Source organism: Colossoma macropomum, unplaced genomic scaffold (genome assembly GCF_904425465.1).
Source record: "Colossoma macropomum unplaced genomic scaffold, Colossoma_macropomum, whole genome shotgun sequence".
In the NCBI taxonomy this organism is placed as follows: Eukaryota; Metazoa; Chordata; class Actinopteri; order Characiformes; family Serrasalmidae; genus Colossoma; species Colossoma macropomum.
In genome coordinates, this window is record NW_023494804.1 from 27,061,401 (window position 1) to 27,089,267 (window position 27,867).

At 37.9% G+C, this 27,867-nt stretch overlaps 3 protein-coding genes across 7 annotated transcripts in view; 1 reads left to right on the forward strand and 2 right to left on the reverse strand.

Annotated features, from left to right (window-relative positions):
• The window catches only part of LOC118825150 (E3 ubiquitin-protein ligase MARCHF3-like), a 36,114-nt gene extending 23,758 nt beyond the window's left edge, over positions 1 to 12,356 (reverse strand). The window contains exon 1 of the mRNA XM_036595701.1: positions 12,221 to 12,356. The gene's annotated coding sequence lies outside the window, so the exon portion shown is untranslated. The remainder of the gene's footprint in view (positions 1 to 12,220) is intronic.
• Positions 12,357 to 15,607: 3,251 nt separating this feature from the next.
• On the reverse strand, positions 15,608 to 20,141 carry cunh5orf63 (chromosome unknown C5orf63 homolog). Of its 2 annotated transcripts, none has more exons than XM_036595679.1 (4): positions 19,992 to 20,141; positions 16,175 to 16,281; positions 16,007 to 16,063; positions 15,608 to 15,877 (listed from the first exon to the last, which is right to left on the reverse strand). In XM_036595679.1, the coding sequence occupies exons 2-4, from the start codon at positions 16,277 to 16,279 to the stop codon at positions 15,704 to 15,706; spliced, it is 336 nt and encodes a 111-aa protein (XP_036451572.1). In that variant the 5' UTR covers positions 16,280 to 16,281; positions 19,992 to 20,141; the 3' UTR covers positions 15,608 to 15,703. The 2 variants fall into 2 exon arrangements, with proteins under 2 accessions (XP_036451572.1, XP_036451573.1); XM_036595680.1 differs by having other exon boundaries at positions 16,175 to 16,299.
• A 1,463-nt stretch (positions 20,142 to 21,604) lies between these two features.
• On the forward strand, positions 21,605 to 26,648 carry LOC118825287 (TIMELESS-interacting protein-like). 4 transcript variants are annotated; one of them, XM_036595909.1, is made up of 8 exons: positions 21,605 to 21,805; positions 21,950 to 22,141; positions 22,798 to 22,888; positions 23,220 to 23,295; positions 25,476 to 25,598; positions 25,719 to 25,794; positions 25,972 to 26,042; positions 26,126 to 26,648. In XM_036595909.1, exons 2-7 carry the CDS (start codon positions 21,985 to 21,987, stop codon positions 26,037 to 26,039), a joined length of 591 nt encoding a protein of 196 aa, XP_036451802.1. In that variant the 5' UTR covers positions 21,605 to 21,805; positions 21,950 to 21,984; the 3' UTR covers positions 26,040 to 26,042; positions 26,126 to 26,648. The 4 variants fall into 4 exon arrangements, with proteins under 4 accessions (XP_036451802.1, XP_036451803.1, XP_036451804.1 ...); XM_036595910.1 differs by having other exon boundaries at positions 25,975 to 26,042; XM_036595911.1 differs by having other exon boundaries at positions 25,476 to 25,574.
• Positions 26,649 to 27,867: the final 1,219 nt, after the last annotated feature.

Below are 27,867 nucleotides of genomic sequence, written 5' to 3' on the forward strand. Positions count from 1 at the left end.
ACAAACAGCACAATTACAGCTTTCCCGATGTCAAAAAATAGCTTTTAAACACAATAAAAGCAGTTTAATACATGTCCACTTGCTTGCTCATCTACTACAAAGACAAAAATAATTGTACTTAAAGTTTATCATATAATCAATAAGTTGGCTTAATTATTTACCATTCTTCATTTTATTTTTCTATGAGTCTTTATACAGTTGAGCTACAACCACAAAACTTTGCCCGATCACAGAGCCTATATGGGAATAGACGGAATAGTGCACTTGTCCTTTAGGGACTGGTCACACATATAGTTTTTGTTACTGTGTTCATTCAAATTTTGGCAGAATGATGAGAAAATTCAATCTAACAACCACAAATAATATCACAAAGACTCTAACACTGCCCCCCATAGACATTACATACAAACTCACATACAAATTAGCACACCTGGGATTCCATGGCAACAGCCTAGCAACACCTTAGCAACCACCTGAGATACCATACCATCGGCCTAGCAACACTTTAGCAACTACCTGTGATACCGTACCATCGGCCTAGCAACACTTTAGCAACCACCTTCATAGCACCATCTTTATTAGGGCAACTTAAAGTTTATTCATGAATTATTATTCCACTCGCCCATTTTGTCTGCTCCAGCTTGTTCTCAAACTCCAAAATACTAAAAATCATAATACATATTGTGTATGATAAACGTGTCTGTGTATGTTAGACTTTTGCCAAATCTCTTAGCCTAAGAGTGAATAATATGCACTAGTTTGCTAGGAGCACTGAAAGTGATAAACCAGCAGGAAGTTCATTCCTTCGATGGTCAGCTTACATTCCCTTCTTGTGACAACACAGTGAATGCATAGCAGTGAGTCAAGCATTAACAGAAAGCATTAACTGATAAAACTATGTTTTGTCCTTATACTGTTATTTTGATGCTCGGATAAGAAAATGCCCCATGTAAAAGCCTCCCCTGACCCCTAAGTGGCCAATTAGTGCGACTAATCGTGCAATCAAGGCTGAGATCACTGTTTTTTTGTCCCCTATACACTGAAGCTTTTAAGATAAAGCAGCAGGGCAAGAGGGACTGGATTTTCTCAAAGTGGTGACTTAAGCTTAGTCACTATCCGATGATGTCTGTCTCTATATTTAGAGGTGGACAAGATCACACACTTATAACACTAGCTTGTACAAACATGCTTTTCATTAGGTGTGAAAAGAGGTACATTGCTACACATTCAAAGTTTATTCTGGTGTGTTACAGCCAACTGAAAGCCAGAAAAACCCCCAAACCCATCACTGACTTTCACATAAGGGCGGATAGTATGGCAAATATACCATATTGCAATATCTAAGGACATTTTCATGATACACAATCTTACTTAGATACTCCTTAGTTTTTTATGTTTCTATGTTACTCTCTAAATCCACACAATCTGTACCACCTGAAAAGTACAAGTGAATCAATCAGTCCTTTCAGTACTTACAGAGCTTACAGAGCTGTTTTTAAATAAAAATCAAGTCTGGTCTGTTCAGATGAGATTGGTCATATCTCTTCTTCAGCACGAGGATCTTTATCCATCAGCTGATTTGATGCTTCGACAGACTGCTCACCAGGCCTTCCCATGCTCGCTCAGTGCTGCTCATTTTCACAATCACAGTCATGTAGTCGGGTGTCACAAGTAACACATGTGCATGTAAATTACTTACAAAAAAAACAAGGATAATCTATATAGAGGAAATTTCATGCATCGTGCATATGGAATGGCCACTTTATTAGGCACACTTATCTGTGCCTATCAAAATGGGCAATAAATGTAAATACAAGGTAGGTGTAATACAGTGCTCAGTGAGCATATCATTCATATCTTATGTGAAATTCTTATTAAGTTAACAACTGTAATGTCATTACAAGAATTTACTTAAATGCGTTACACTACGTACAGGAGAAAATAACCACATTACTGAAAGACGTTACCCCAAACTGGTGAGACATGGATAACTCAGTTATCTCCCAACTATAAATCGAAATCACCACTACACCACTTTGTAGCCTGTTCTAAATCTCTTTTTAATGAAAACTAGTAGTTGGTCAGTGTTATGATATGCTGAGTGAACTTACGATCATTTTTTTGTGATAGCGATATCATCATTACATCATCCATCCCTATTTTCACATATGGATCTACAGTGTGCCTATTATGTCTTACTCTGCTTGGTTCAGTCTGAGTTCTCCTTTCTACATTCCTGGCTCCACAGCAGTGTGGGAAAAAGACCAGAGGGGCTTAAAAATAGAAGCTCCCCCACCCTGAGACAGGCCGTTTCCACAACCCCACTGACCACATCCAATAACCTCAGCCCAGCTCACTCGGCTGCTCTCAGGACCCTCCTCCAGCAAATCATCCCTAATGGCTGCCCACACTGCTGTCTGTTTAGAAGTGGGTACGCTGGAGAGAACCAAAGCCCAGCGGCATCTGTATATTTCCGGGGGCCAGTCTTGATCTTTGCATGATCTTATTATGTCTCTGGACCCAAAATAGAACATCACTGAATGCTCACTCATTGTGCAGTGTGACAGTGTGTATATGCTAGTGGCATGATGAATCATAAAATGCCAGGCAGAAGGAGTGTAAATCTCTTAGCTTGTAATGATTCAAACTGATTATAATTCTTTAGAAAAGTTCAACATGAAGTCTTACAGGGCCCATCTCATGGAAAACTACATGTTCCTCATGTTTTGAAATTAAACAGTTTGATGTAAGTACTGTTAAATTTTCAAAATGTATCTTTCACTCCCCGGTCTATAACATATAAGCAGAAAGAATCTGCAAATAAAGTATATAGTTTAAAGTAACTGCAAAAAACTTGTTTTGAATCCATTGCTTTTGTAGCCACATTTACATAAATCCACCTATTCAGCCTACAGCAGTTAAGCCCTCCATGTGGCAGTCTGGGGTTTGATTCTCCACCTAGGCAAGCATATAACACTACCAGTAAGAGTCCCAGTGCTGCATTCGCCTGCCACTGTAACATGACTATGCTCTGGCCAATGTGTACATGTAAATAAGTGTTCCAGCCCAGACTGCTTTTTAAATGCGGCTACAGTACAAGGCAGACAATCAGAACAGAGAGCATTTACATATATCAGGTTTAAAGGCACAGTAACAAAACACCTTTCTTAAACAACACTCAAAAAATGATCCAATGACATACAAGCTCAAATTCTGTTCACATTAACCCCTCAAATGACCAGGGCCCACCAGCAGGCCCCAATTTTTATTACACACTTCTATAACCTAAGACCAGCTCAGCCAGTTTGCATTGAAGTCCCTGTAGTTACTGGCTTAATATGTAATAAGCCTGGTATTTTAAGGGGTTCAATAAATAAATTTTGTTGTCCTGTGATTGGTTTACATAACGTGAACAAATAGGAATTAAAGTACAGGTGTTTTAATCCAAGGAAAAGTTCAAATAAATTGCACTGAAATGTTTCAGTTTTGGCCTTCCACCCAATGATTGCTGGGATAGGCTTCAGCTCCCCCCGCGACTCAGAAGGATAGGGAGATGTGTGTGTGTGTGTGTGTGTTTCAGTTTTGCTCCATCAGTAACTGACTTTTATGTTGTGGTAACAAGATCTGTACATGCTGACTACATTCTGTTTGACTGAATGGCAATGTGTGGCATTTTTGTACATATAACAATAAAAGAGCTTTAAAATAGTCATGTAAAAATGAATTGACAGCTTTTGGTACATAAAACAATACAAATGATACTTGGGCCTCAGGGCAGGAAACACAATATAAAAATGATTTTGATTATTTTGGTACAATTTAGAATTTTATTTTCAGAATTATTTTCACTGAACACACATTTATGACAGGAGAAACTGCAAATAATGGGCCAAGCAAAATATTATAGTGTTTATTGATGGTTTTAGGCTGCCCAGAGTCCAGATTTAAACCCTAAAGAGAACATCTGGTCTCACATTAAACGCAAACTAGCTGTTTGAAGCCATCAATGATGGGTGGAATAATACTGACTCTTCTTTCTGTAAAAGGTTGTCTGCATGTTTGCATTTAAAGAAATCGTTACTTTTATTTGTTTAAAGATTTGTTGTTAAGACCTTTAAAAGCTCAACGGTTTGAAATTGAACCCATTTGTTGAGTGTACAATAAAAATATCACCATTTTTATTTAATTTTTATATTTGAAATAGCTCAAATGTTTAACTTAGCCAAAAATGAATACTTTATTGATTATTGTTATTTTAGTTAATAAATAATTGATTAGAATTAATTCCATAATTAATGTAGCTTTATCAGCACCTTAAGATCAATGTATAATTATGCTTTTACAATCTTTTTTTATACACAAAACTGGACGTACTGGCACCTGCCTGAATAGTATGATGCTTTTATAATACATACATCTACCAAGTCCTGCTAACATTGTTGTCTACTGCTTTTGTTACAGCTGAAAAGTTGCAGCTCTCTCTCGTAACAAATTGCTTTCAAAAATGGCAAGACATGCCTTCAGCATTCTCCATCAAGTACTTCAGCTCAGCTACCCACCATAATGACTGTGATCTGGCCTTTTTAGTAAACATTCGCCCTTCATGGCCGCAAACCCGCAGCTAAAGCATTGTTGATATGAGCTAAGTTGTGCCAGCTGTTCTGGTATGGCTCATCTGTAGCAATTATGTGGATATAAATATGTCCTGAATTGAGCCAGTAAGCAGAGAGGAATATGGGTGAATGTAGGCGTGGCTGGTAGATGGTGTGGATGGTGCCAGTGTTACTGCATGCCTCTGCTGCCTGCTGGGTATTAATCAGGTCAGAATGGAGGATTTCTCTCTTTTGTTTCGGAGCTTGTCTCTCTTTTGAACACCGACAAACTACTCTAATCCTCTCCGAATGTTTTAATCCCTGGATGCCAGTGCTTTGGATAATTACTGCTTTCACCATTAACTTGCATCCATAATAGACTAAAATGCCTGCTCATGAAATAAAAAAAATATCCGCAAAGCGAAAAACACAAACATCTCTGAGACGGCACAGTGAGGGTCTTAATTTTTTAATAAATAAAAAAAATCCGTATAATTCTAATCCAGCTTACAAAGAAGATAATCACACCAAACTCATTCTATGAATTACATTATCATAAACAGGGAATGCAAAGATCAGCTGATAGGGGAAACTAGATGTCCATACACAAATGCATAAATCAGGAATACATACATCACTGAACTGGATGTCTGTAACAGTAATATCATTCAATAGTTTACACAACAAGCAAAAGGCCTGATAATACAGCCATATAGTCGCACATGATTTACCCCATAGGCAGGGTTAACTGTAACATCTAAAAAAGTCTAGAAAACTGATGCAAAACACAGGTAATTCAATACAATTCTATGTTGTTTGAACCTGACAAGCTTTCCAACCAAAATACACAATAGTATCTGCTTGAAAACAGCCATGATGAGTGAGAAGAAGCTGTGTAAAACATGGCAAATTTCTTTTTGACCACAAAGCAGAAAAGCAAATATCTGAACAATAAAAATAAAATGTTTCATTTACATGACATTTATTGTATACAGTTCAATTTTCAATTTCATTTACTAATAAAGCACTTTTTTACTATGGGTGTTGTCACAGAGCAGTTTTATATAAAATCAGATGACTATTGTTAGAGGCCTATCAGAGTAACAAATGTAACAGAGAAACAGATCTATGAAAACCCATCACTGTTGCAGACTAGTTACAGTCTTACAGTATTACTGTTAGTCACAGGCCGCTGTCAGAGGTCTATCAGAGTCACAAATGACAAACAGATCTATAAAAAAACAGTCATTACTGTTAGAAGTGTATCTTAGTGAAAATAAATCCATTACACCAGTGACTATTGTAGTGACTATTGTATAAGCCTATCATGACATGTTAGTATGAACATGTGAAGAGCTCAGTGCAGTGTGAGGCAGGTGAACAATGTCTATGATTGGACAGTTCTAGTACATTTTTGATTCATCTGTGCATAAAAAGATAAAAAAAATTGACTGTTTTAAATTTATATGGGAAAGTATTGACTTCTCTCTTTGTTTACTTTGGGAGGCTTAGTTGGAACCTTGAGTTACAACTAGCCCCGTTGTGTGGAGGCTATACTTGATACTGGTTAGCTTTGGTCATCTTCTCATATTCCACAGCCACCTCATCAACAGATTTTCACAGCAAGAGCACAGATAGTTCTTTCTATTCACACAAAGCAGTAGCCTAGCTAGCTTACACTGTGAATTGTTTACATGCTTCAAAATGATGTGATATTACAGTCACCAACATAGTGACTGATACAATAAAAGACAAGACAGGTGTAAATTCTGTGACTTGTACACACAACTCGGTAATCAATAACACTTACACACACGATGAAAGTAAATTTTTTATGTGTATATATAAAGAAAGAGTTCCTAGGATGAATACAAAGAAATATCTTTGCGATTGCTGTGAAAATGTGCAGATGAAGTGGCTAGGGCAATATGAGAAGATGACCAAAGGCATGTTCTACTAAAACCTGTTTCACCACTTTAGAAAGGCGTGTTACATTTTATCCCATGTTAGGTTGTGGCCCGCTCCCCTACTACACATTAAATTTAGTGAGACGTGTAATTATTGACAAAAATATTCTGCTTACATTCTGTAAACAACACTGTTCATGAAAAAAGCAAATAAGTTGTGTACCATACACATACAGTATACCATCTTAAGTATCATTAAGTTGATCTCAGAAAACATGATTTGAACAGATATGATCCACAACTCGATGTTTATCTGTGATAAAATAAAGGACTAAGCTTTTTAGTGTTTGATATTGAGGAGATAAACAAAATTGTACTGCATTTGTCTCGAGAGTAAGAACATGACATATCAGCGAGATAAGCTATGGGCTACTCAATCTCCTTTCCAGGGAGAGATTAGCATCAATGAGAAGAGGTTAACATTCTATCCCAAGCATTAGTTGACGTATTACCCAATCAACTGTCCAAGCTCTATGTAATATCAAACCACCAAGAGATTATAGCAGCTTGAGATTAACTGTCTGACAATATGCTTGCACCATTTAGAGCATATAAGCAGGGATAAATCAGGCCACAAAAACATCATGTTTGTTTATCAATGGTATTATGACGTCACCAAGATAGGGCATCTGCCTCCTAAGAAGAGGACTTTAACTTCAAACAAAGACCCTTCACCACTGAAATAAAGCTGTCCGCAATTTACAGACACTACTGCACTTGATTACCAAAGCAAATTTAAAGAACAGAGGGAAAATCAAAAAGGTACTACTCAAAGAGCATGACTAGATATTGACTACTTCATGAAACAGAAAGTAAGTCACGAAACTGTTTGTACTCCCTCTCTCTTCTCTATCTAATAAACCCAGTCACACAGTGACATGACGTATGACACTGTCAGTAATATACATGCAATATACAATGTGTGAGGATGGAGAAATATATTCTACCAGGCTGTGTTGGCACCATACTGGTACCCTTCTGGGATCCAGGGACATGGGCCTGCCAAGGGGGCTGATTTCAAGATTGTTTAATTGTAAATGCTAAAATACAAAAATAATAATTTGAGCAGAGAAAAGACCTATATGGTTGTTATAGAGTTTGTATTTTTACATTTACCTGTGTACCATACCCTGTTTAACACTACATTCATTATATTGAATCCTGTGGCAACTTCGGCTGCTTTTGTTGTGCTAAAAAAGAAGCTCACAGTCTAGAGTAAAAGTACATGCAGTTGGAGCCTAGTTATGAACCCCAAAGTGGCCTAACATGGTTTTATAAACTATAATAAAAACAACTTAAAAAACAACGTTCAGTGTTTTAAATACATAGTTTTCTTGCACTTGGAGCGTGTTCAAGCATTTAGCTTCACCATAGACGTGACAACATGCCATTTACCAAAAAATCTGACCGGCTGCCGCTCAGCTCATTTGAATATAGTTCATGTGTCAGTTAAATGTGAATATTGTCATCTTCCATCACATTATAGCATGCATGTTCTATTTGATGTAAATTGTCCAAAAATTTTAATTAAAAATTGCATGACATGACTCACTTGCATGGCATGACTCCAACTCAAAATACCTTACCACATCTATGGTGGTAGCTGTCACATCTTCTTCACCTTGCAGAGTCAGTGCTGGTCTGCCAGGCTCCCGAACCCTACCCTAAAAGCTAATATGGTAGCACTAGCTGCTTCATCTGTTCAACCTCGTGGAGCTTCTGTCAGTATCCTTAAGCACACTAATGGAGCTACAGGTAACTTGTCCCTTATTCAATTCAGGCCATTGCCAGTTGTGCCCAGCACTATTAAGGCTCTGGTTCAGATGATCTGTGGCAGGTTCTGATTGATCTATACGTGAAGAAGTACCTTGGGTCTAGGGCCAAGCTCGAATGCTGATATTTCTCAAAGACTTTGACTGAAGAGCACACAGCACTCAGGGCTCAGCAAAGAGAAGTAAGAATGCAATATTAAACTGGCAAGCCTATTTAGATCAGGATATGCCTCCCTCTCTAGCTTCTTAGCCTGACAGACCTACAGTAAGACCTTCCTTGATTTGCTATTCCTGCCAACTGGAAAAATACAAGGGTTATTCCTGATGCCTACAGCGCCTTCTTTTTATATGTGTGATCTAGCACAGCAGCAGGTATACTGGTGACCATGGAAGAACCTGGCCACTGCAGCTTGGAGAGAATCCCTAGAGGAAATCTTCATGGTCTGTCTGGTATTTTTCCCAGGTATGTCTCTCAGCTTCAAGCTCATCTGCCTGGATGTGGAAGTGTAGATGCACAGATCACGACCATGTGGAAGCTCTAAGCCTGGTAAGCTTTTGGCTGTTCTGGCTTATAGTCTCAGCTGCCCAAGATGTGCAATGCACCCAGATCACCACAGTCTACCATTGCGGCCGCAGCCCAGGAGGCAATTCGGCAAGCAAGGAACTTGTCAAGATAAGCCATGTATGCTTATCATTGCAAATGTTTTTTGACTGATATGCAGATAATTAGTGTGACCTGAGGCGGTCCTACAGAGACAGCTGGATAAAAGGCGTTCTTCATTCGTGCTTAAAGTTTTGCCTATCATGAGGGAGGGGGTGGGTTATCTCTGGGAGCACATCATTTGGACTTTCTTAAGTGCGCATGGCACCTTGACTCCTTGTAACATCTTTAAGCATTAATAAAGTGGTCACCCAAAGCAAAAAGGTAAAAGTTGGGACAAACATTCTGCTTAAGCTGTTAACTAAATGCTCAAGGGCATTAAGGCAAAAGTGAATAAGGCAAAAGTGAACTTGAATATCGGTTTGATACTCCTTATGTTTTGGATTTTTTCTGTGAAAATGAACTTTTATGACCAAATATTGCTCATTATAGAAAAAAATACTCTTTTCTGGTACCCAGTCTACTAATATGTGATAGAAAAGTCCAGTCAAAATGTGTGAACATTGTTTGAATCCTTAAGCCATCGTACTGACAGGGAAGTTTCACATCATTTCTCTTGCCTTCCACTCTGAATGCTACTCTGCTGCATGCTGTACTTGTTGCTATTGTGCACGGCTCTTTGCAGGCTCTGTGTTCAACCAATCTATGACACAACATTGCTTACCACGCATCAATTTCACAGCAAGTCTATGATTATGTATGAATAGCTGTTTGCCAAGAGGCTTCGGTCTAACCATTCTCAAAACGCCCCCTCAGGAGCAAACAGGCTGCAAAGAAAATACAGCCTGCTCATTTAAGCAGTGTCTCAGTTTGACATTGGGATGTGCCTTTAGGATGTGCTTGTGGACTTGGTTTCTAGCAATAAAGTGCAGGAAACATGCATACAACAAAAAAAAAAGAAAGAGGAAGAGAAACTGTGCAGGAGCATATTTTCTATAAGTACTCATGAAAATATGCGATGCATTACTGAGTAACTCTTGAAAAAAAATCACTTTGAATCCAGTCGAATAATAGAATAGAAACAGTCGTCAGAGGGATTTTGTGCAAATTTTCATTCTTCAGTGTTCTCTTACTAAAACAGTCTTCATGTGTCATGTAAATACATCATACAACCACTGGGAATCCCTGTAGTGTCAACCAATCCTGGCTACTAGCCTTGGCAATGATCTATGGGCTACTAAACACAACCAAGCTAATATTAGTGTAATTTACCTCAGTTGACAAACAAAACTCTTAAAAATGTAAAATGTGATTCAACGAGCGATTCAACACAAAATGGATGATAGAGACAGGTTTTATACCCTTTCATTAAAAAAAGAAGTAAAACTGAGAAAAAGTGTCTAGACAACCGGGTTACCCTGCTAACTTTAGCTTTCAGTTTGTTGTCCAACTCATCTGGTGAGCCATTTCTATAGTTTGAGCAATCTATTCTCTCCATTGTAATGATATGAAGCTGCAAGAAGACATCTGGCTTCCCAGCAATAACACTAGCTATCTGTGTTCCTTCGGCATACATCAGTTAACTAAAAAAATCCACTTCAAAGCAGTTTTAGCTTTTCAAAAACCCACTTCCCACTTTCAAGATACATCATCAGAAGGGTCTTTAAACCTGAAAATCTCACTCTGGAGATTACTGCAGCGATTAGGCCTGTGTACAACAGATGTAGTGATGGTTACATTTTCCCCAGTATGTTTTAGTCACAGAGAACTTGCAGCAAAAGTGCCTACATCAAAGGCCCTGATAGTAATACAATTATTAATAACCACATTAAACCAAATCTTGCTCCATTTGCCTATATGGTGTGTTTTGCCATCTAGGCCAGAGTAACATGCACAACATAAATTGGAGCACCGGCCCTCAAGTACCTGTCAAGACCAAGCAACAATACCAGGCTTTCTGTTTAACTCTTTGCATGTATGTAGGTGTATTATATCTTATATCACTCTTGCCCATCTCAAGTATCTCAGGCTTGTCAGCGCTCACCCACTGATGAAATGTCGATTTTCACAAAGTAACATAAGACGAAATGAATATCACATCACGGTACTGGTATGTAACTGTTACTGCAGTTTTGTAGTGTCTTCTGAGCCGCTACTGAGTCATTGCTTAGCATTTGCAGCTGCCATTGAACATTGAATACAGTACACTAGCTGTTTTTTTCAGCATGTTAATTTCTTACTGTTTAGTACTCTTGTTTTAGAACTCTGCTAGCAACAAACACACCTCATGCCTAATAAGACATACAATAATAAGACATTCATTCTTGCATCCTCATTGTGGAAAGAAACTCAGTCATATATGTATTTCTGTTCGAATCTATTAACCAACACCAATTCGGCTGTCTGTGTATTTTGGTTCAACCCTATGAAGGCAATTGCACAATAACCAACAACCAGCTTTGCTGAGAGTTGGGCAAGAAAGTGACAGTAGCAGTAAGTTACAATGCCCAAGTTACCACAGTCACTAGCTAACAGGAAACCACACTGGAGCTAATGTCTCTCTCCGAGTGTTTCATACAAAAACACTGTCTGAAGAGCACAGTTCAATGTATTGAGCCCATTGCACGGCCTGAATTCAGAGCAAATCTTAATTTTGCTCAACACGAGCACAGTACATGGCAAGTGTACGTAAAGTGAGACTGCCTCAGAATGTAAACCTGGGACTTTCCCTTTCTGCCAGTTTCACTTCGTCTATTGTTGATGAGTGCAGTAGGTGAGGTATACAGGAAAATCTGAGTTAGTGTCAGCAGGCTGTCTTGGTGGTCCTCAGCTGATTGAGGAAATACAGGAGCAGCTGAGAGAGCAGAAGGAATGCACTGCACCAAGTTGTCTCAACAAATGTGTTGAGCACACAGATCACTGACGAGAATTTAAACCGACGAGGTTTTAAACTCATCCATGGAGGCGCTCTAAACCGCGCAGAACATGGGATATACTTGAATACTGAGCAGTTTTACAGTGTCAGCGTTAAAAAGTACAGATTTGACAAGTCATGTCTGCAGTTTAAGATGACAGATTTATGTTTGGTGAGCTGACGCAGTGATGTTCATTGATTGTAAGCACGGAATCAGCCCGAAATGTTTCCATTTTTTTCACGTTTTAGTAGAGCTAAAATGATTTCCCACGGCCAGTCACTGCAATCCACTCCATCCTGGCAGGTTATTTTGGACAAAACGAAAGCAAAGGAAATAAGACCTAAACAAATGCCGAAAACTGTGTACAACTTACCTTAATAACCGGGTTAATATTCGTTGAACACTCCAACGATGTCAGTGTTATTCTGTCCCCGGAACAAGTCGAGATACAGCAGCGTTGCTCCTAAAGCGCGTTGTGTAGCTCTGCTGCCGTTTCACTCAGCTGTTGAGTGCACGCCTGCCTGCCTGCCCGTCTCACCAACGGCACATTCCGTGTGACGGCTTCACTCAGCCAATCAAAAGCTTCCCACAACAAACCCGCGACCAATGGGAGGCCAAAGCAAAGTAACACACGCGCGCTTCCTGCTGGCCGTGTTACCCACGGAGCCACACCGCAAGGTGGGCCATGATAGTTAGCACATAAGCTGGCATGAAAATACTGTAAATACAGCCTATAAAATGCAGAGGAGGGCAGAGGTGGATAATAACTACTTACATTTACTCAGTCCTGTGTGCTTAAAGAGCTCATATCCAACACATTTCTCCTGTTTTATTTTTCCCTGAGGTACACTCAAAGTTTACACACTCAAAAATGGTCGTAATTCATTTTTACATGATCACCGTCCAACTTCTCTTTACTCCTCAGAATTAAACAGGCTGTTTATGGCCCAAACCCAAATGTGAATGTGAATGTGAATTTTCCACTACCCCACACACACGGGTCTTCAAGGGCTCTTTGATTGATGGAGACTGTGTTGTACATGGTTCTACCTAGCACCAAAAAGGGTTCTTCTATTGTTATGATGTCAAGCTCGTAACAATAGAAGAACTATTTTTGGTGCTATGCAGAAAGTTACACAACACATTCTCCATCAATCTGAAGATCCATTTGACCGTGCAAAGAACCACTTAAGCATGAAATGGTTCAATATAGAACTCATGGTTCTAAATAGAATCACTGCCTTTACTAAAGAACCCTTGGAGAACCGTCTTTTTAAGTGTACAGAGTCAATGAACTCAGACACTTCTGGCATCCAAATTTTGCTTTTTTAGTTCAGTGCTGGAGCTACTAGGCTAATGTTGCTAAGAAACACTAAACAGTAAACAGACAACCAAATCTTTTCCATACATCCCACAAATCTTCTCTCAACCCACTCAAGCCATATCAAGGACTTCAATAAAGCTGCGCAGACTTGGCAATGTGGTTTAGGACGCATTACAACTTTCTGTGAGTTATAAAAAAAGGACAAAACTTCACATAAGGAGGCCTGATTATGTTCATGATTTTTGTTGTTTATATCTATAAACATAAATCTTCAGTTAAAAATACTAAACTAACAAATGTTTATATAAAGAAACAACAGAAATCGCTAACATAATTTGTTAACATAATAATTCCGATTTTTCAACAAACCATTAAAGGATATATATAAATGATCTCTGTTCTGATTGGCTACTCTGTATTGTACATTTTTCAAAAGGCAGTTTAGGCTGAAACACTCCTAATAACTTCAGTGTGAATGATGGGGCTAAACTAGGCTAAATATGTGGATGTGTGTAAATGTGTTGTTTTTCATGACATCACAAAAAGAGCTAACTCAAAATGGGCTGTTGCAGCTTACTTTCCTTATATGAGCTGTACAGACTGGACAGTGAATGGTACATTTTGAAACTTCAATGTTTATATATGACATCAACATTTTAAAAAAAGTGAGGAAAATTTGGTTTTCCATAATATGAGTCCTTTAAGTACAATTCTGATGCATTTTCATTCTGTTACATTTAAGCCACTTATATTTACTTCCTTATTCCTTTTCTTGCTGAAAGGGGGATTCCACTGATTAAAATAAATCTGCATAATTCAACTACTGAAATGTAAACAAAGTTCTCTTCAGGTACCATTTTGTCTCACAATGTTGTGCATGTAACTCTCTATTTTTTTAAAAAAATATTACTTAGGCCAAAATATTATCTCAGAACTACCATAAAACAACGCCTCAGGCATCAGGCAATATATCCATAGCCATTTAGTGTAATAACTTTCTGTGATGTAGCTTTTGAAGGCATTAATCAATGAGAAGCACCTTTCAGTACCAGGTTAACTTTTTTTTCTGACTCTTCTCTGCAGAGTCATGCACCTCAAGCCCAAACCATTCATTCTGTACCTTAAATGCTCAACAGCATAATTCCATTAAAAACAAAAACACTACTGTACTTACAAAAGGAATACTTGTCAATAACAGCACAAGCACCTCAGAAACTCTAACAACTGTTGGCATGAAGGCAGATCCAATATTTTATGCAAATCAATGTTATTTTTGTATTATTATTATTATTATATTATTTTGTACTATTGTATTAAAACTACTTGCTCTGCAGTTTTGTCTCATATTGTAATTAGTTTATTATTCTTTGGCTGATCATGTAAACAACACTGTAAAATGTGAAACACGCCAGAAGCTGAATTTGAAGTGCCTTTGAGATTTGAATCATATTTTTAGGTTGAAATGACAAACCATTTTTCACAGCAAATGAAAAATGACACTATAAAAATATTACAAAATAGAATCGCTTATTGTATGATGTAAGAAAACCAGAATCCAGTACGTTACATTATACAGCAAAGAAAATTTCACAGATACTGTAAATGTTACAAAACTCTTTTCATACTTATACACATATGAATATGTATTTGCTGGACTGCGCATTGTGAGCAAAATACCTTCAGAAGTGACCCCCTTTTAAACAACACCTGCGTCGAACATCAGCTCAGATGCGAATGAGCTGTGATTGGATTATAATCAGCAGTTTGTCCCTATAAGCATCATCAATTTGGGCTTTGGATGTTGTCCAACACAGTACTTGTGATTCAGCTAATTTACTTGTAGTTTATTTTCATGTTAGGTTTTGGACTTCAGTGTAACAGTCTTGTAACAGTGTATACAAGCATTTACAAACTGAACTACAGAAGTCCAGTTTAGCTAAAGGCTGAGACTGAGAGAGAAGAGCATGAAAGAATTTTGGAAAATGTGTTCACTGAACACATTCTGTATTCATGCTAGAAAAAAAAAAATCATGACTTGGTCCAGAGTGTAGATAAGCTAATATGTGTGAAGAGCTTTGAAAAGGCAACCGTTTTGTAAACGGTTGTAAACAACTGTAAACAGTCTGTTCTTTTGGTCCTGTGCCTGGACTGCTTTGCTGTAGATCTCACTTCCAAGCTGTAGCATTTTATTTTTAACCAAAAAGATCCTTGAAAGAGAAGAATATCACCTAACACACGTCCATATGGCTAGATAATGGATGTCCTAAGATGTTTTACTCAAGTTCTACTGGGAATTCATTACTTGAGTTTTTGGACCCGATACATTTTTCCGCTTAAATCGTCTTGGGTCATTCATTTCATTATAACAGTACTTTCACTTGAATATGGCTGCAGGCTTTATCTGCCTCTGGAGAAATGATTAAAGTGCAAAAATGGTGCAGTTAATATGAAACTCTTTATTTAATACTGGTGAATCACAGTGTGTCACTGGAAAGTCTGAGGTATAGTACAGGTCTATGTCACACTTATACATTACTGAGTGGTCTCTCTCTCTGCTTTTGCCAGACCCTTTTCCAAGATTTTTGTGTTCACTCGATGCATCATCAAAAACTGTCCATTCAAATGAAACACTGGGATGTCGTACTTGTATCTGTCGTGCCACACGTTGTTCTCGGGAATAGTGATGTCAACCTCCTGCAACACAAACTTAACAAGGCCAAACAACCGTATAAAAGTGCTGGAGATAAATAATAATCTAACAGAATTTACAAAACATATAAAAATATAGCCAAAGAAAACACTGGCTTCACAAAACAATGCTAAAGTTAAGCTCACCCTGTGTTTATATGGGTCAAGCACTTCTTTTGCTTCATCACACAAGGGACACGGATCCTGCAAAAAAGATTAGTGCAATATTGGAATTTGTTTATTGTGCCACATACTGTAGAAGAAACATAATGCAACAATCAAACGCATTAATCTAATAGCATTACTTGCTTTTACCTTAGTGAAAAGAGTTAAAACAGGTAAGGGCCTCTGTGAACAGCAGCTCCTGATGAACTGAGGATTCTTTGTCTGATGCAGAAGCCTTGGGAGCAGAGTAAGCATGTCTGGAAGTGCAGTAGATCCTACATGAAAAATGTGCTGACTCGGACGTTTATCACCCAAACATTTGAAGTTATTACAGCAGGCTATGCGTGATATACATGCAGCATGTTTTTGAGTAGCTAAAGTTGCGTGTCAGTGAAATTCACATGCCACATCCATTTCTACAAAGACTCAGTTCTGATTGCCATCCCATCATTCCACTAATTAACCAGCTATAAGTACTGATTTTTTTCACTGTATCCTCTTTAAAACCCTTTCAGGCAGACATACAGAATTTCTTTCAAAATACCAGATTTGTTGATAACAAGAAGTTACAAACCATTAAACTAAAATAGATTGTGGGTGAGATTTTTTAGGTTCAGGGTCAAAGGTCATTTCTGAGGCAGTTTCTCTGAGTAACCACTGTGCACTAAGTGGCGCTGACTTTGTCATTTACATTTTTCATTTAATACTCAGCTCGCTCTCTGATTTCTTTGTTTTGTTTCAATTTGTGCAATAAGGATAAAATCAGTTCCTTGTCTGGCTGATGCACAGCCCAACGTTGCACTCTGCACATCTGTTTTGTGCAATGCAAACCCTTTTTAGTGCTGCATCGGCACATTGTCTTGATGTGCTTCACACTGGGAGATGAACAGCTTCAGATTTGTGCTTCTCCCTCGATATGTATGGTTTGTACAGCTTGTCTTGCTCTTCTGTAGAAGACTGACAGTCTTCAGTCTTTATTAGAATTAGTCTTGGCCTTCACTAAACCTGTTACCACTGAGCAATGGACGTCCTTCAAGGTCATCTTGTCATTCAGAAACTGCTCGCTTTACAGAATGTTTGCATTTACAACTGGGTCTTTGCCCTGGTCACTTTCACTACCTCTGTCGTTTTTATTTCCCTGGATTCCATAACTGCCTGGATCTCTCCCGCATAATCCTTGACTGCTCTCACTCTCACTACATGAAGAATCTGATGGAATGGCCTGATGGAATAGCAACAGTCTTACTACCTCCTCAGCACTCATTTTTGTTTTTCCATGATGCACTATGATATACAATATATATCAAATTAGCTCTGTGAAATATCTCTAGTTTTGAATAAACAAACAAATAAACACAAAAGATATCATATAGGCAGAATATCTTTCACCATTTCTCCATGTGATTACGTGTTTGTCCTAAATGCACTGTGGTTACTCTGGGAAATCACCAATTTTTAGACATGTGACCATCTACTTCACTTATATTCACAGTGGTTACAAGGCAAAACCACCACATTTTAGTCTTATCAAATGAATATATCAGTTATTTTAGTTGTTATTTTGTAAATTCTCATTCCATAGCATGTCATCTACAATTAAAAGCTACAATCATACATACAAAACCAACCTGGATCATCTGGTAATCAGTTTTGGACAGGCTCCTCCAACAACCATGCAAACCCAGTGTTTCAGAAAAACTACAGTTCTTACATCACTTCCTGTGTGCTACTTCAAAATCAAACATTTTCAGAAAATGTAGAGGTTCCCTATTTAAATATTAATGCCAATTGAAAAATGAACAAAAAACAAAAGTGGTTTCTCACAGTGACCACTGTGCCTCAAAAAGTTAACCATGCCAAACAGGAGACTCAAGCTAGCACAGCTAGACAGTTAGCTGAACAGATAGTTTGTCATCTTTGTTGTTGCTGCTGGTCTTATACTTAAGTATTGATGCTTCTTATTTTGACATTTCATTATGAGAATTAATCTCCACACAACAATAGTATTTTCTGTAAAGCTACACTATGTAAGCTTTGGGGACTTGGCGGGCTCTCTGGTGGAAATGTGTAATTGCACACAATGTGTGGAAGGACATTTTGTCACATCAGTTGTGCTTTGGATCCCTTCCTCAAGCAGATTAATCGGATGATTGAATTGAGAGTATTCAAAGAAAACTTGGCTAATAATGTGTCTTTCGAGGATGTAAAAGAATTATCTGCTATAGTCGTCTTCATCAGTATAATGTTGATTTTGCATTTGAGACCCAAACATAGAGCCAAATCCTATTTTACCATTATATCTAAACATTTAGAAGACACATGTGGGTTAACTGATTGTTTCGGGTAGGAAATAAAATGGCTATATTTATGTTGAAGTAAAGAAATTTGAGTGGAAATTTTCTCTACAAATCATTAAAATTTTCTATACAAATCCAATCATATAATTATGCAGACATTTTGAAACACTGGTAGAATTCTGATTTGAAAGTGATGCAGCCAGGTGTTTGGGGTTTTTTGGTCCTCAAAACTACAAAAAGTTAAAGTTTTCATAAAAACTTTGAGTGACATTCACGACTTCAAGACAAGAAGTAAAAGCACTTCACAGGAGCTGGCAGTCTCCCATAGCAACGTCAGCAAGGACATACCTTTAACTAGCTAACATTAAACATGCATATATAGGTTATAATGGTACGTCTGTGTTGAGTGGAGAAGGGTATAACTGTAGCGCCACAGTACCGCTCAGTACACTCAGCTCCGGATAAGATATTACATAGTGGCTAAAGCTGCATTGCTGTGGCCTTCCAGATGGGTACAACTGCTCCCTTAAAAGCCACTTTGGTTAATTAATTTTTGATGACCCTTTATTTAACCCTGATGCCCACTTCATAATAAACTCAATTACAATAATAGCTACATTTTACACACATATGATGAAAACACCCTCACATATGAACTCTGTACATATGGATCTGTGTAATTACAGAGCTCAATTAGTGAATTTGCACCTGCAGAAAAACTGGAAATTTTGTAAATCCATTGCTGCGTTAAAGCTTAAGTTTTATCTGAATCTCAATGGTATTTTTTTTGTTTTTTGTTTTTTCTTCTTGTTTTTCCTCTGTTGATGTTCCACAAAGAAAATTCAGTTTGATATGTGAACGTTAAGCTTTAACGTATCCTACTGTTATTTGGTCAATTTATTGTCATTCTAAATAAATAAATAAATACTAAGTTTGTGCGGGGTTTTTTTAGTGCTCATAAGTAAAAAAAAGAAATTTTCAGAAAAAGCGTCCAGTGACGTCAACGGCTTCTTTTCTCAGTCGACCAATCAGAACAAGAGGTAAAGGCACTTCAAAGAAGCTGGCGGTCTCCCACAGCAACGACAGCAAGGTTGAAAGAGAGGTTATCAGAGGCTACGTGACCGCCAATGACATCACACGACAGTGTTTTAAACGATTATATTCTAATGTTTAAAGTTATTACCTGTAAATATCAGATGAAATGTAACCTTTGCTGTAACTGGCTAACGTTAGCTACTTATATATAGGTTATAATGGTCCGTAATGTCTGCGTGGAGTGAGCTATTTTTTATACGTGCACCAAAACATAAAGGTAGCCGCTTAGTTACTCAAATAAACCAAACACACTGACAGAAAAACAGGCTATATGTGAATCCAGCTTAACCTAAACACTGGTCTGCTCGTCCACGTGGGACTGAATTCAGCTGACGTATGCAGACAACGTGCAACCAAAACCTACGAGGAACAACCGTAATTCCTTCTCTGCGCTGGCTATAAAATATAACACAGTGGGTTAATCTGGGAGAAATTAGATCAAGTTTATAAACGGTAGCGCTGTGTGCGTAGGTGCGTAGCCCACATACGCAATACTCGGCTGCGAGGAATATTTTTAGCACTGCATTAGCGAGCTGCGTCCTGGGGGGACAAAAATAGACCGTATCCACACTCACTTTACCTGCACTCTCCAACATAAAACGACATCCAGTGTTGCTACTTCCGGAACATCCAAAAACAAGAGTACAACACTCTGAATGACTTGTTTTGGCTCTTCTATCTGGCTTATCTCTCCTAAAAGAGTGCAGGAAGAGAGTGGGATGTGCTGCTGCTGAGGCGTGTTTCTATTGGGAGGCAGAAGCAGGACTTCCTCTCATGGAGAGTTTTCCTATTTGATAACCGAGCTGTCAGCAGCGATGCGCTAAACTCAAATTTAGCAGAGCTCTGCTCGCTTTTATACCGGACATGATTCAATAAAGGATTAAAGAAACGTTTTCACGCATATTCTTAAGACAAAATGTCCCTAAAAAGATGCATACTATGTATATTGCACTATTAATACATCCGAGGTTTGGGGTTTTGTAGACTGTAAGGCTGTAGTGAGGCTAATTTAGCTGACAGCAGGGCTGGCAGTGACTTTAAGAAAGGTAAGCTAACAGGTTTTAGGTGAACTGAAATAACCCAAACTTACTGGTCTGCGAGTCTGGTGAAAGGGAAATTCCATCCATTTTTCTAAATTTCTGAATAATTCAGTCATTAAAACGTTGACAGAGTCATTCAGAGTGGTGCGAAGGTGTTCACTGTAGAGAAACGTACTGACTCAGATTTCTTTATATTAGTGGTGGTGATGGGAACCAGGGGTCACAGTCTACAAAACAGATATTTTGTTTACTATCCAAAACCACCAATAAACCTACACGTGTCTTCTGAGTCTTTATATTTAATGTTGATGATGGCAGAAAAGTCATAAATCTGAAAAAAAAAAAAAAAAAAACAAAAATAAACTTTCACAAAACTATCATAAAGTAGTGTGGCAGACATCAGGCAGCATATATCCAGTTCATTTAATAACTTTCTGTGAAGGGAGCTTTCAGAGTCTCTAAACTTTTCACACGTCTGGTTCCTATCACCACCACTGTGAACAATTCTGACTCAGCAAGTTTCTCTACAATGAAACATTTCGCACCAAACCACACTGAATGACTCTGTTTACACCTCAACCACTGAATTACATAGAATTTATGAAAAATCAGTGGAGTTCGCCTTTAAAGATAATAGAAAGCAATAAACTGGACGCAACAAGACCCAAATATTTCGTTTTTTATTTATTTATTTATTTTTTTTATCAGTGTGCTAATTTTATTAAGCCTAATGTTGCACACCACAGTAAACGTTGAATTATGTTCTCAGTGGAACCACATAAGGTTTTCTACATTTGAAAAAAGTGATGCATTAAATTTGCTTGGTTGTACATATTTCCACATTTCATCGTCGAGGTTGTGTCTTTCGGCCATGATTGTGTTGATGTTGTAAATTTCATTCATGTGGAGATGAAGGACACATTTGAATCATGTAAACTCACTGTATCGCGTTTTCAGTGTAGCTATAAAGAAAAGAGAAAAGCAGAATCAGAACAGGACATGCAAAGAGGATAAACATGGCTTTCTGAACACTTTGCTCAGGATTTGGCCTGGTTTTAAAAACGCTGCTCTGCCTTTAGAGCCTGGCATGCAGCTTCAGTGTTGCTGTGAGCCTCGTTCAGTGTGTTTATGGCCCATTATCAATTCAAACCAGTGTTACATAACGTCTGTAGCCAGTAGGGGCTCGGCTATTTTTGTCTTGTACACCATGCATATGGTAGACTGAGTAGAGTAGCCTACTACTACAGCACCAATAGGACTTAATAGCAGCGATGTGACGCATGTCGGAGTTTGTTTGGGTTCTGAGTGCCACGTGGAGAGCAGCAGTGCAGCAGCGTTTACAGACACAGGTGAGCTCAGCACCCTCACTGTACTGTGAGCTCAGTGCTGCTTTGGGTTTGTGTTCGTTTATTAAGAGTTGCAAAGTTTGAGTTAGATTGTTAAAATGGACCATTTTAACGATTATAATCATTGCTATTTTGTGCGGCTGTCAGGCGACACTGCTGTGGAATGTCTCCAAACCGCAGAGATGTGCAGCGCGCCTGATGATTACCATATTACAGTCCCACCTCTGTACGAAAACCTGGACGATGAGAAATACCAGCCGCTTCCTCCTCCACTGTCTCCAGTTCGTACACAGTTATCCGGAGAAGCTCCCGGGACATCCAGCACATCTCTTGAGAAAGGTGGGTTCATATTTTATCTGCTTATGTTTTGTAATTACAAGTTTATGATGCATGGTTTATGATTATGCTTTCCTCTTTATCGTAGAATAGTGATGTAGTCTTAGAGCCCCCCACTCCCCCATTCACCACACCCTCTCCCACCGAGATGGCTGCTAGAACATTACAGACAAAACATTGTACAACTGCACAGTTGCACAAATGTACACCTGTAAACACTATTTCAGAGCATCGCTCGGTATAAGATAGGACTGTACATAATATTATACTGCATATGTACACTATGTGCATGATACATATATACATATACATGTATACCTTTTAAAGACACTTTCACAGTTTTCAATGCCACTCATATTGCATACTGTACATGCATTCTGTTCTTATGTTAATTTGTCACAGCTACAAATGCACACAGACTGTTTAGTGTGTGTATCTATATATCTAAATCTATCTATCTATCTATGTATATATATATATATATATATATATATAGATAGATATATATATATATATATATATATAGATAGATAAAGAGTATCTCTACATGGCACAATAAGGAACACTGCAGTCAATAAGAGACCATTATTAACATGCAATGCATAATTTTACTGAACACATTTCTTTGACACATTTCTTTCTTCATCTCACATATCCAGAACAAAAGATTGGTGGTTTACTCTTGTCTCAGATGGAAGAGGAGCCGGTAATGCAGAAGGATGTGCCCCATGCTGCTCTGGATGTGGAAAAGTCAGTAAGAAATGTTGCATCATTTACAATCGTTTTATATTACATAATATTATTACAGTATACCTACAATGATAGTTTATGAGCATTGCAAATACAGTTTATTTTATATAAAAATATAGAATAAAAAATTACTGAATGTATGATTAAGAAGTCATAAAATTTGTAAGCAGTAACTTAACATCAATTGTGCAGAAGATTAAAAGGTTAAGAACTTTTATTGAAGATATAATCAAAACCAACTATTTTTGCAAACAAAAATTTGTACAATGCCGCCCTCTACAGGTCCTCTATATACAATCCATGCACATGGTTACTTTTGTTTAATTTTCAGGCTCCTGTCTGAAAACGGAATACCTTCACTCTGGAATGTTCTCTGCAACACATCATTCAAAGGACATGGACATGAAGTGAGTCCTACCAACTAGGTAGTGCATAACTGGTTGGATATGGATATTGTAAACATGTTGGCGTTCAGATAATTTGCTTATATGTACTATCAAATTGAAAACTGCATGCATTAAAGATGTGCACTGCTGTACTTGTAAATGTAGTATGTAATAGTACGTTTTATACAGCTGCCCTTAGAAACACATATATGGTAGAGATGTATGTGTGGCAATGTCAAAGTTGCATTTGTTTACCTTTTTACGTATCTTACATAGTGATTTTGTTGTAGCTACTGAATAATTAATACTAGTTCCTGAAAAAGCCCATAGGGATTAACGCATTTTGATGCATATGCTTAATGAATGAACATGTGTTAAGCCCTTTCAGGATGTAATGACTAATCTGCAAGTATTAAGATCCTGAAGTTTACGCATCCTATCCGCCTGGTGGAAGCAGTCCATATGGTGCATTTGTAACTGTGCAACTGGGTGCCCTATAATACTGGATGCTAATAATACTGTGTGCACTGTTTGGGTATTAGGTATGGGTTGCAGTTGCATTTGCTTAATGCGTAAAGTGATGTATTGAATTTTCTTAATTCAGATATGTACATCATTTCCACATCAATAATATATACATTTATAAATAAATAAAATATCTTACATCAACACTGTTATTGCTTGCTAAAAGAATCAAGAAAATTCAGTGCACTGCTTTTTCAGTACAGAGGTATTGTATTTTCTGACATCTCCTTTTGTGAGAAAATATGTCCTGTGTTCTTGTTTATAGTAAGTCCTACATAGTGGTGGAATTTCAGACATTTTCTTCTCAATGTATTAGAATCCATTCAGCTTATCCAGCCGTGCAGCAGAAGCAATGCCTTGCAACTAATATGTGAGTACAGGTGTCATTAAAGGTAGAGTTCAGTGGATTAGGGTTGTGTGTTACATTCTGGCTGTCTGTATCAGTTTTAACTTTGCTCTAATTCTTCAAGTGCGTAAGCAGAATGACCAGGTGAGTGGTACAGTATTAAAGCTCTGTCTCTGGTCTATTGGGCTGACCCTGGTAAGTGTCCTAATCCCACTCTGTCCTCACAGCTGTCACTTACACACAGGAAAGTGAAAGTAAACTGAGCCCCAAACATTGAGAAGGATTACGTTCAAGCGCTAGTCTGGTTTTAAATAGAGCCAATTTGTGTGTCAATCACCAAGCTCCATGTGCCATCATAGGCTTAGAACCTAATCCTTCCATCTGATTGGTGGACCAGTGGGTTTTTGTAAACTCAGAAATCGCCTTGTTAATGTCTCATACAGGTGGGAGTCTTCAGGTGTTTAATGTTGGGCAATAAAATGTTAAAATGGCTGCTTTCCTACACATTTAGCGAAAGTTGGCCACTGAATGCAACTCTTGTGTAGGTATAGTAATGTTAAAGCAATGGTATGGTCATCGGTTCAGTTTCCAAAGTTAGTTTCTAGTTTGCTCAAGCTATGAGGCTAACAAGCAATACAAACTTTCCCTCACTCATTAGTGTTGTGCAAATGCATGCAATGACACTGTACTATCATAAGCTTTTATGAAAACTGATGTAAAGCTATATAAAGATTTATAAAGACTTGCATCAATTGCTAACATGCATCATTTATCTTAACACTCTCAGAGGGAAAATGCCATAAACATTTATAAAAACTAACGCTTGTTGGAATAAGCTTTTATAAATGTTAATGGGTGTGTCAGGTGTCATTAAAGGCTTAAGTAGGTGTCATGGAGCCTAATAAATGCTGCCCTTCCGTAACATGTTACCCTACCTTCATAATCATTGCAAAGTGCCTTAAACCATGGAAAATTAAAAGTAATCTTAAATAGACTTTTGGTTTCTGACACTGTATAATATATATCTATGAGAACAGGCTAAATTCAGGCTTCAAAACACTTTTATCCAATTTTAAACATAACAGTATGTTATACAGTGTCAGAAACCACATTTAAGCGTGCAATTTACACACTGTTAATGGATAAGCTTCCATTAGCCTCATATTAGCCACATTCACCTCATGGCTAAAATGCAAAACTAAATGGACACCAGTTGACTGATACATTACATTGGTGGTAAATTGTGTAAAATTGAATTTTGTCTGAACATTTGCTTTAAGGTATCATAAACAGCCCAATTGGACTTAGAACTAATGATTGTTACATACAGGTTGAAGATCTACAGGTTCTGTTAAGTGAAATAGAACAGTGGGGGCAGCAGCTGTACCCAGAAGAGTCGTTTGACACCCTGATCAGCCAGCTTGAAGATGTAAGTGACCATCCAGCCGTACAGGTACTGTCTTTATTATCCACTTTTTAACATGGGTGTGTATCAGGCTTGTATAGTGGGTTAAAGGTTCTGTACAATACAGTGATCCTCCTTCTTTGTCTTTACTGCAAACATCAACATCAGACATGTGTCCAGTGTTTACATCAGAAAACAGTATCCACATGTGCTCTGCCTGGATCAGGTGGCTGTGAAGGCACATGTAAGTAAACAGTAAAGGGAGGACATTTATGTAGTGATGGCTTTTGGCCTAACTCAGATCTATGATCCATGTAGCATGAATAGAAAGTATGATGTTTTTAATGTTTTTCAGTCATAGCATGTTTACTCTGGCTACTTATAATTATCTATAATTAAAACAGGTTTCTTTTTTTAAAAGCAGGGTGCACTATGGGAAATGTTATCAAGCCTGAGTCCACAGGAGAAGACGACCCTCCTGTAACCTAAAAGGTCTTCCATCTCATTCAGCTCAAACATGCCATCTGTTATCTCTAACGAAATGAAGAAAACTAAGATGTTCTGATCTTCTTCAGGTATTCTATATACCCCATTCCTGTGTGAGAGCAAGAAGGACGCGCTTATCTGAAGATGAATTGATTCCGTCAATCAGAGGATGCTTGCAAGAAAGAATAGACATTTCTGGATGTTCTAGACTTGTTCTTTTCTAGACCACAGAGAAAGCTGTGACCACAACAAACTCACAAACACAAATGGATTTTAGAAGTGACTTGTTGTAATTACTGGTGCTTTCATTCAACATCATTTTTGACACAGTACTACTTTTTTTTTGCTTTTTGCTTTTGTCAAAAGTTTAGGAAACATCAACATCAGTCCTCAGCCATTAGTTACTCCAATTATTTACTGAAACTATGTTCATTTGAGAAACATGTGTATCCAAAGGCACACACATGGTAGTTGACCAAATTGGACATGACAGCAGAGTAAATAAAAATACTGTTTTTATTTATGAATACTTCTTAACAGTTCACAGGTGATGAATACAATAACAGAAATGAAAAGAACAAAACAAAGGACTTTAAAGTCACATTACAGGATCAGGACTATTTTATTTAAACTGAAATTATTTGTTTGTAATTATTATCTGAAGTATCTGATGAGCTGTTGTCTAATCCGCAGGCAGAATGGCCACGAGGAGGCCAGCACAAAAGGGTTGACTTGATCCAGTTTATCCTATTCTGAATCTATTTAGACTATAAATTAGCTGACACTGAAAATAGCTCGTGTTATTTGTGCAATAGTCCCAAACTAGTCTCCAGTCAGTCCCAGTGGCCAGTGGATTTAATTAAGCTTTAAGAACCTTTCCTAACAATTTTTATTTTACTCTACGGAGCATTATTGCATTACTATTTTATACTATTACATATTTTATTACACAGAGCTAATTATCACACTAAAAAACTACTAAAGGTTTGAGTCATAATGTTCAGTAGGTATACTCCTCCTAGTCATGCAAGCTTATTGTGAAAGAGTCTGATGGGGTTCATAATATATCCATTTCAGCTATATTTCACTATAACAGTTCTAAAGCCTGTGATAAGCAATACTAGCTGGTTTACATCAAGTTACAAGTGGCTGGGGTTGGTTTGCAGATGTTCCTGTAATTTACCTTAAATGCACTTGCACTCTCTAATAAGGCATTTGAAATTGCATTATCAAAGAGAGCACCAAATTTTTCATAGCCTTACTTCAGTGAATCATCCCATTAGGCTCCAGCCAAGAGCACGCTCAGCAGAAAAGGCTTTTACATGTGCCATCTTTCTAGCTTAGGTGTTCTCATTGATAATGAAATTTCAAATGCATTATTAAAGAATGCATTTAGGATAAAATACATTTCAAACGTTTTGCTCAGATCATTCCTTATAGTATGAGGGAAGACTGCTTGAGGGAGGGGGGAGAACTTGAAGTTCTAGGCAATTTCTGCCTGCAGCTAGAAGGCAAGAACCCCCCTTTTTCACTGTGGCAGGACTGATGTAGGTTTGAAGAACAGGGAACAGGAAAGAGGTGGGGTGACAGTGGGGATTGCCAAGACTTTGTCATGGGAACAGAAGGTGAGGAAGTAAATTTATAGAGCATTAGCTTGGAAGAAGGACTGGTTTCAAGCACGTTCCTCCCTGAAACTTCAGCTTTTACAAAACTCCATAAAAATATTTTGACACCATTATTGCATAATCACATGAAGCATAACTGCAGTTGTGAAAATGCATTTTCATTTATACAAAGCTACTTGGAAAGCATCTAAATGTTTGTGCAAATT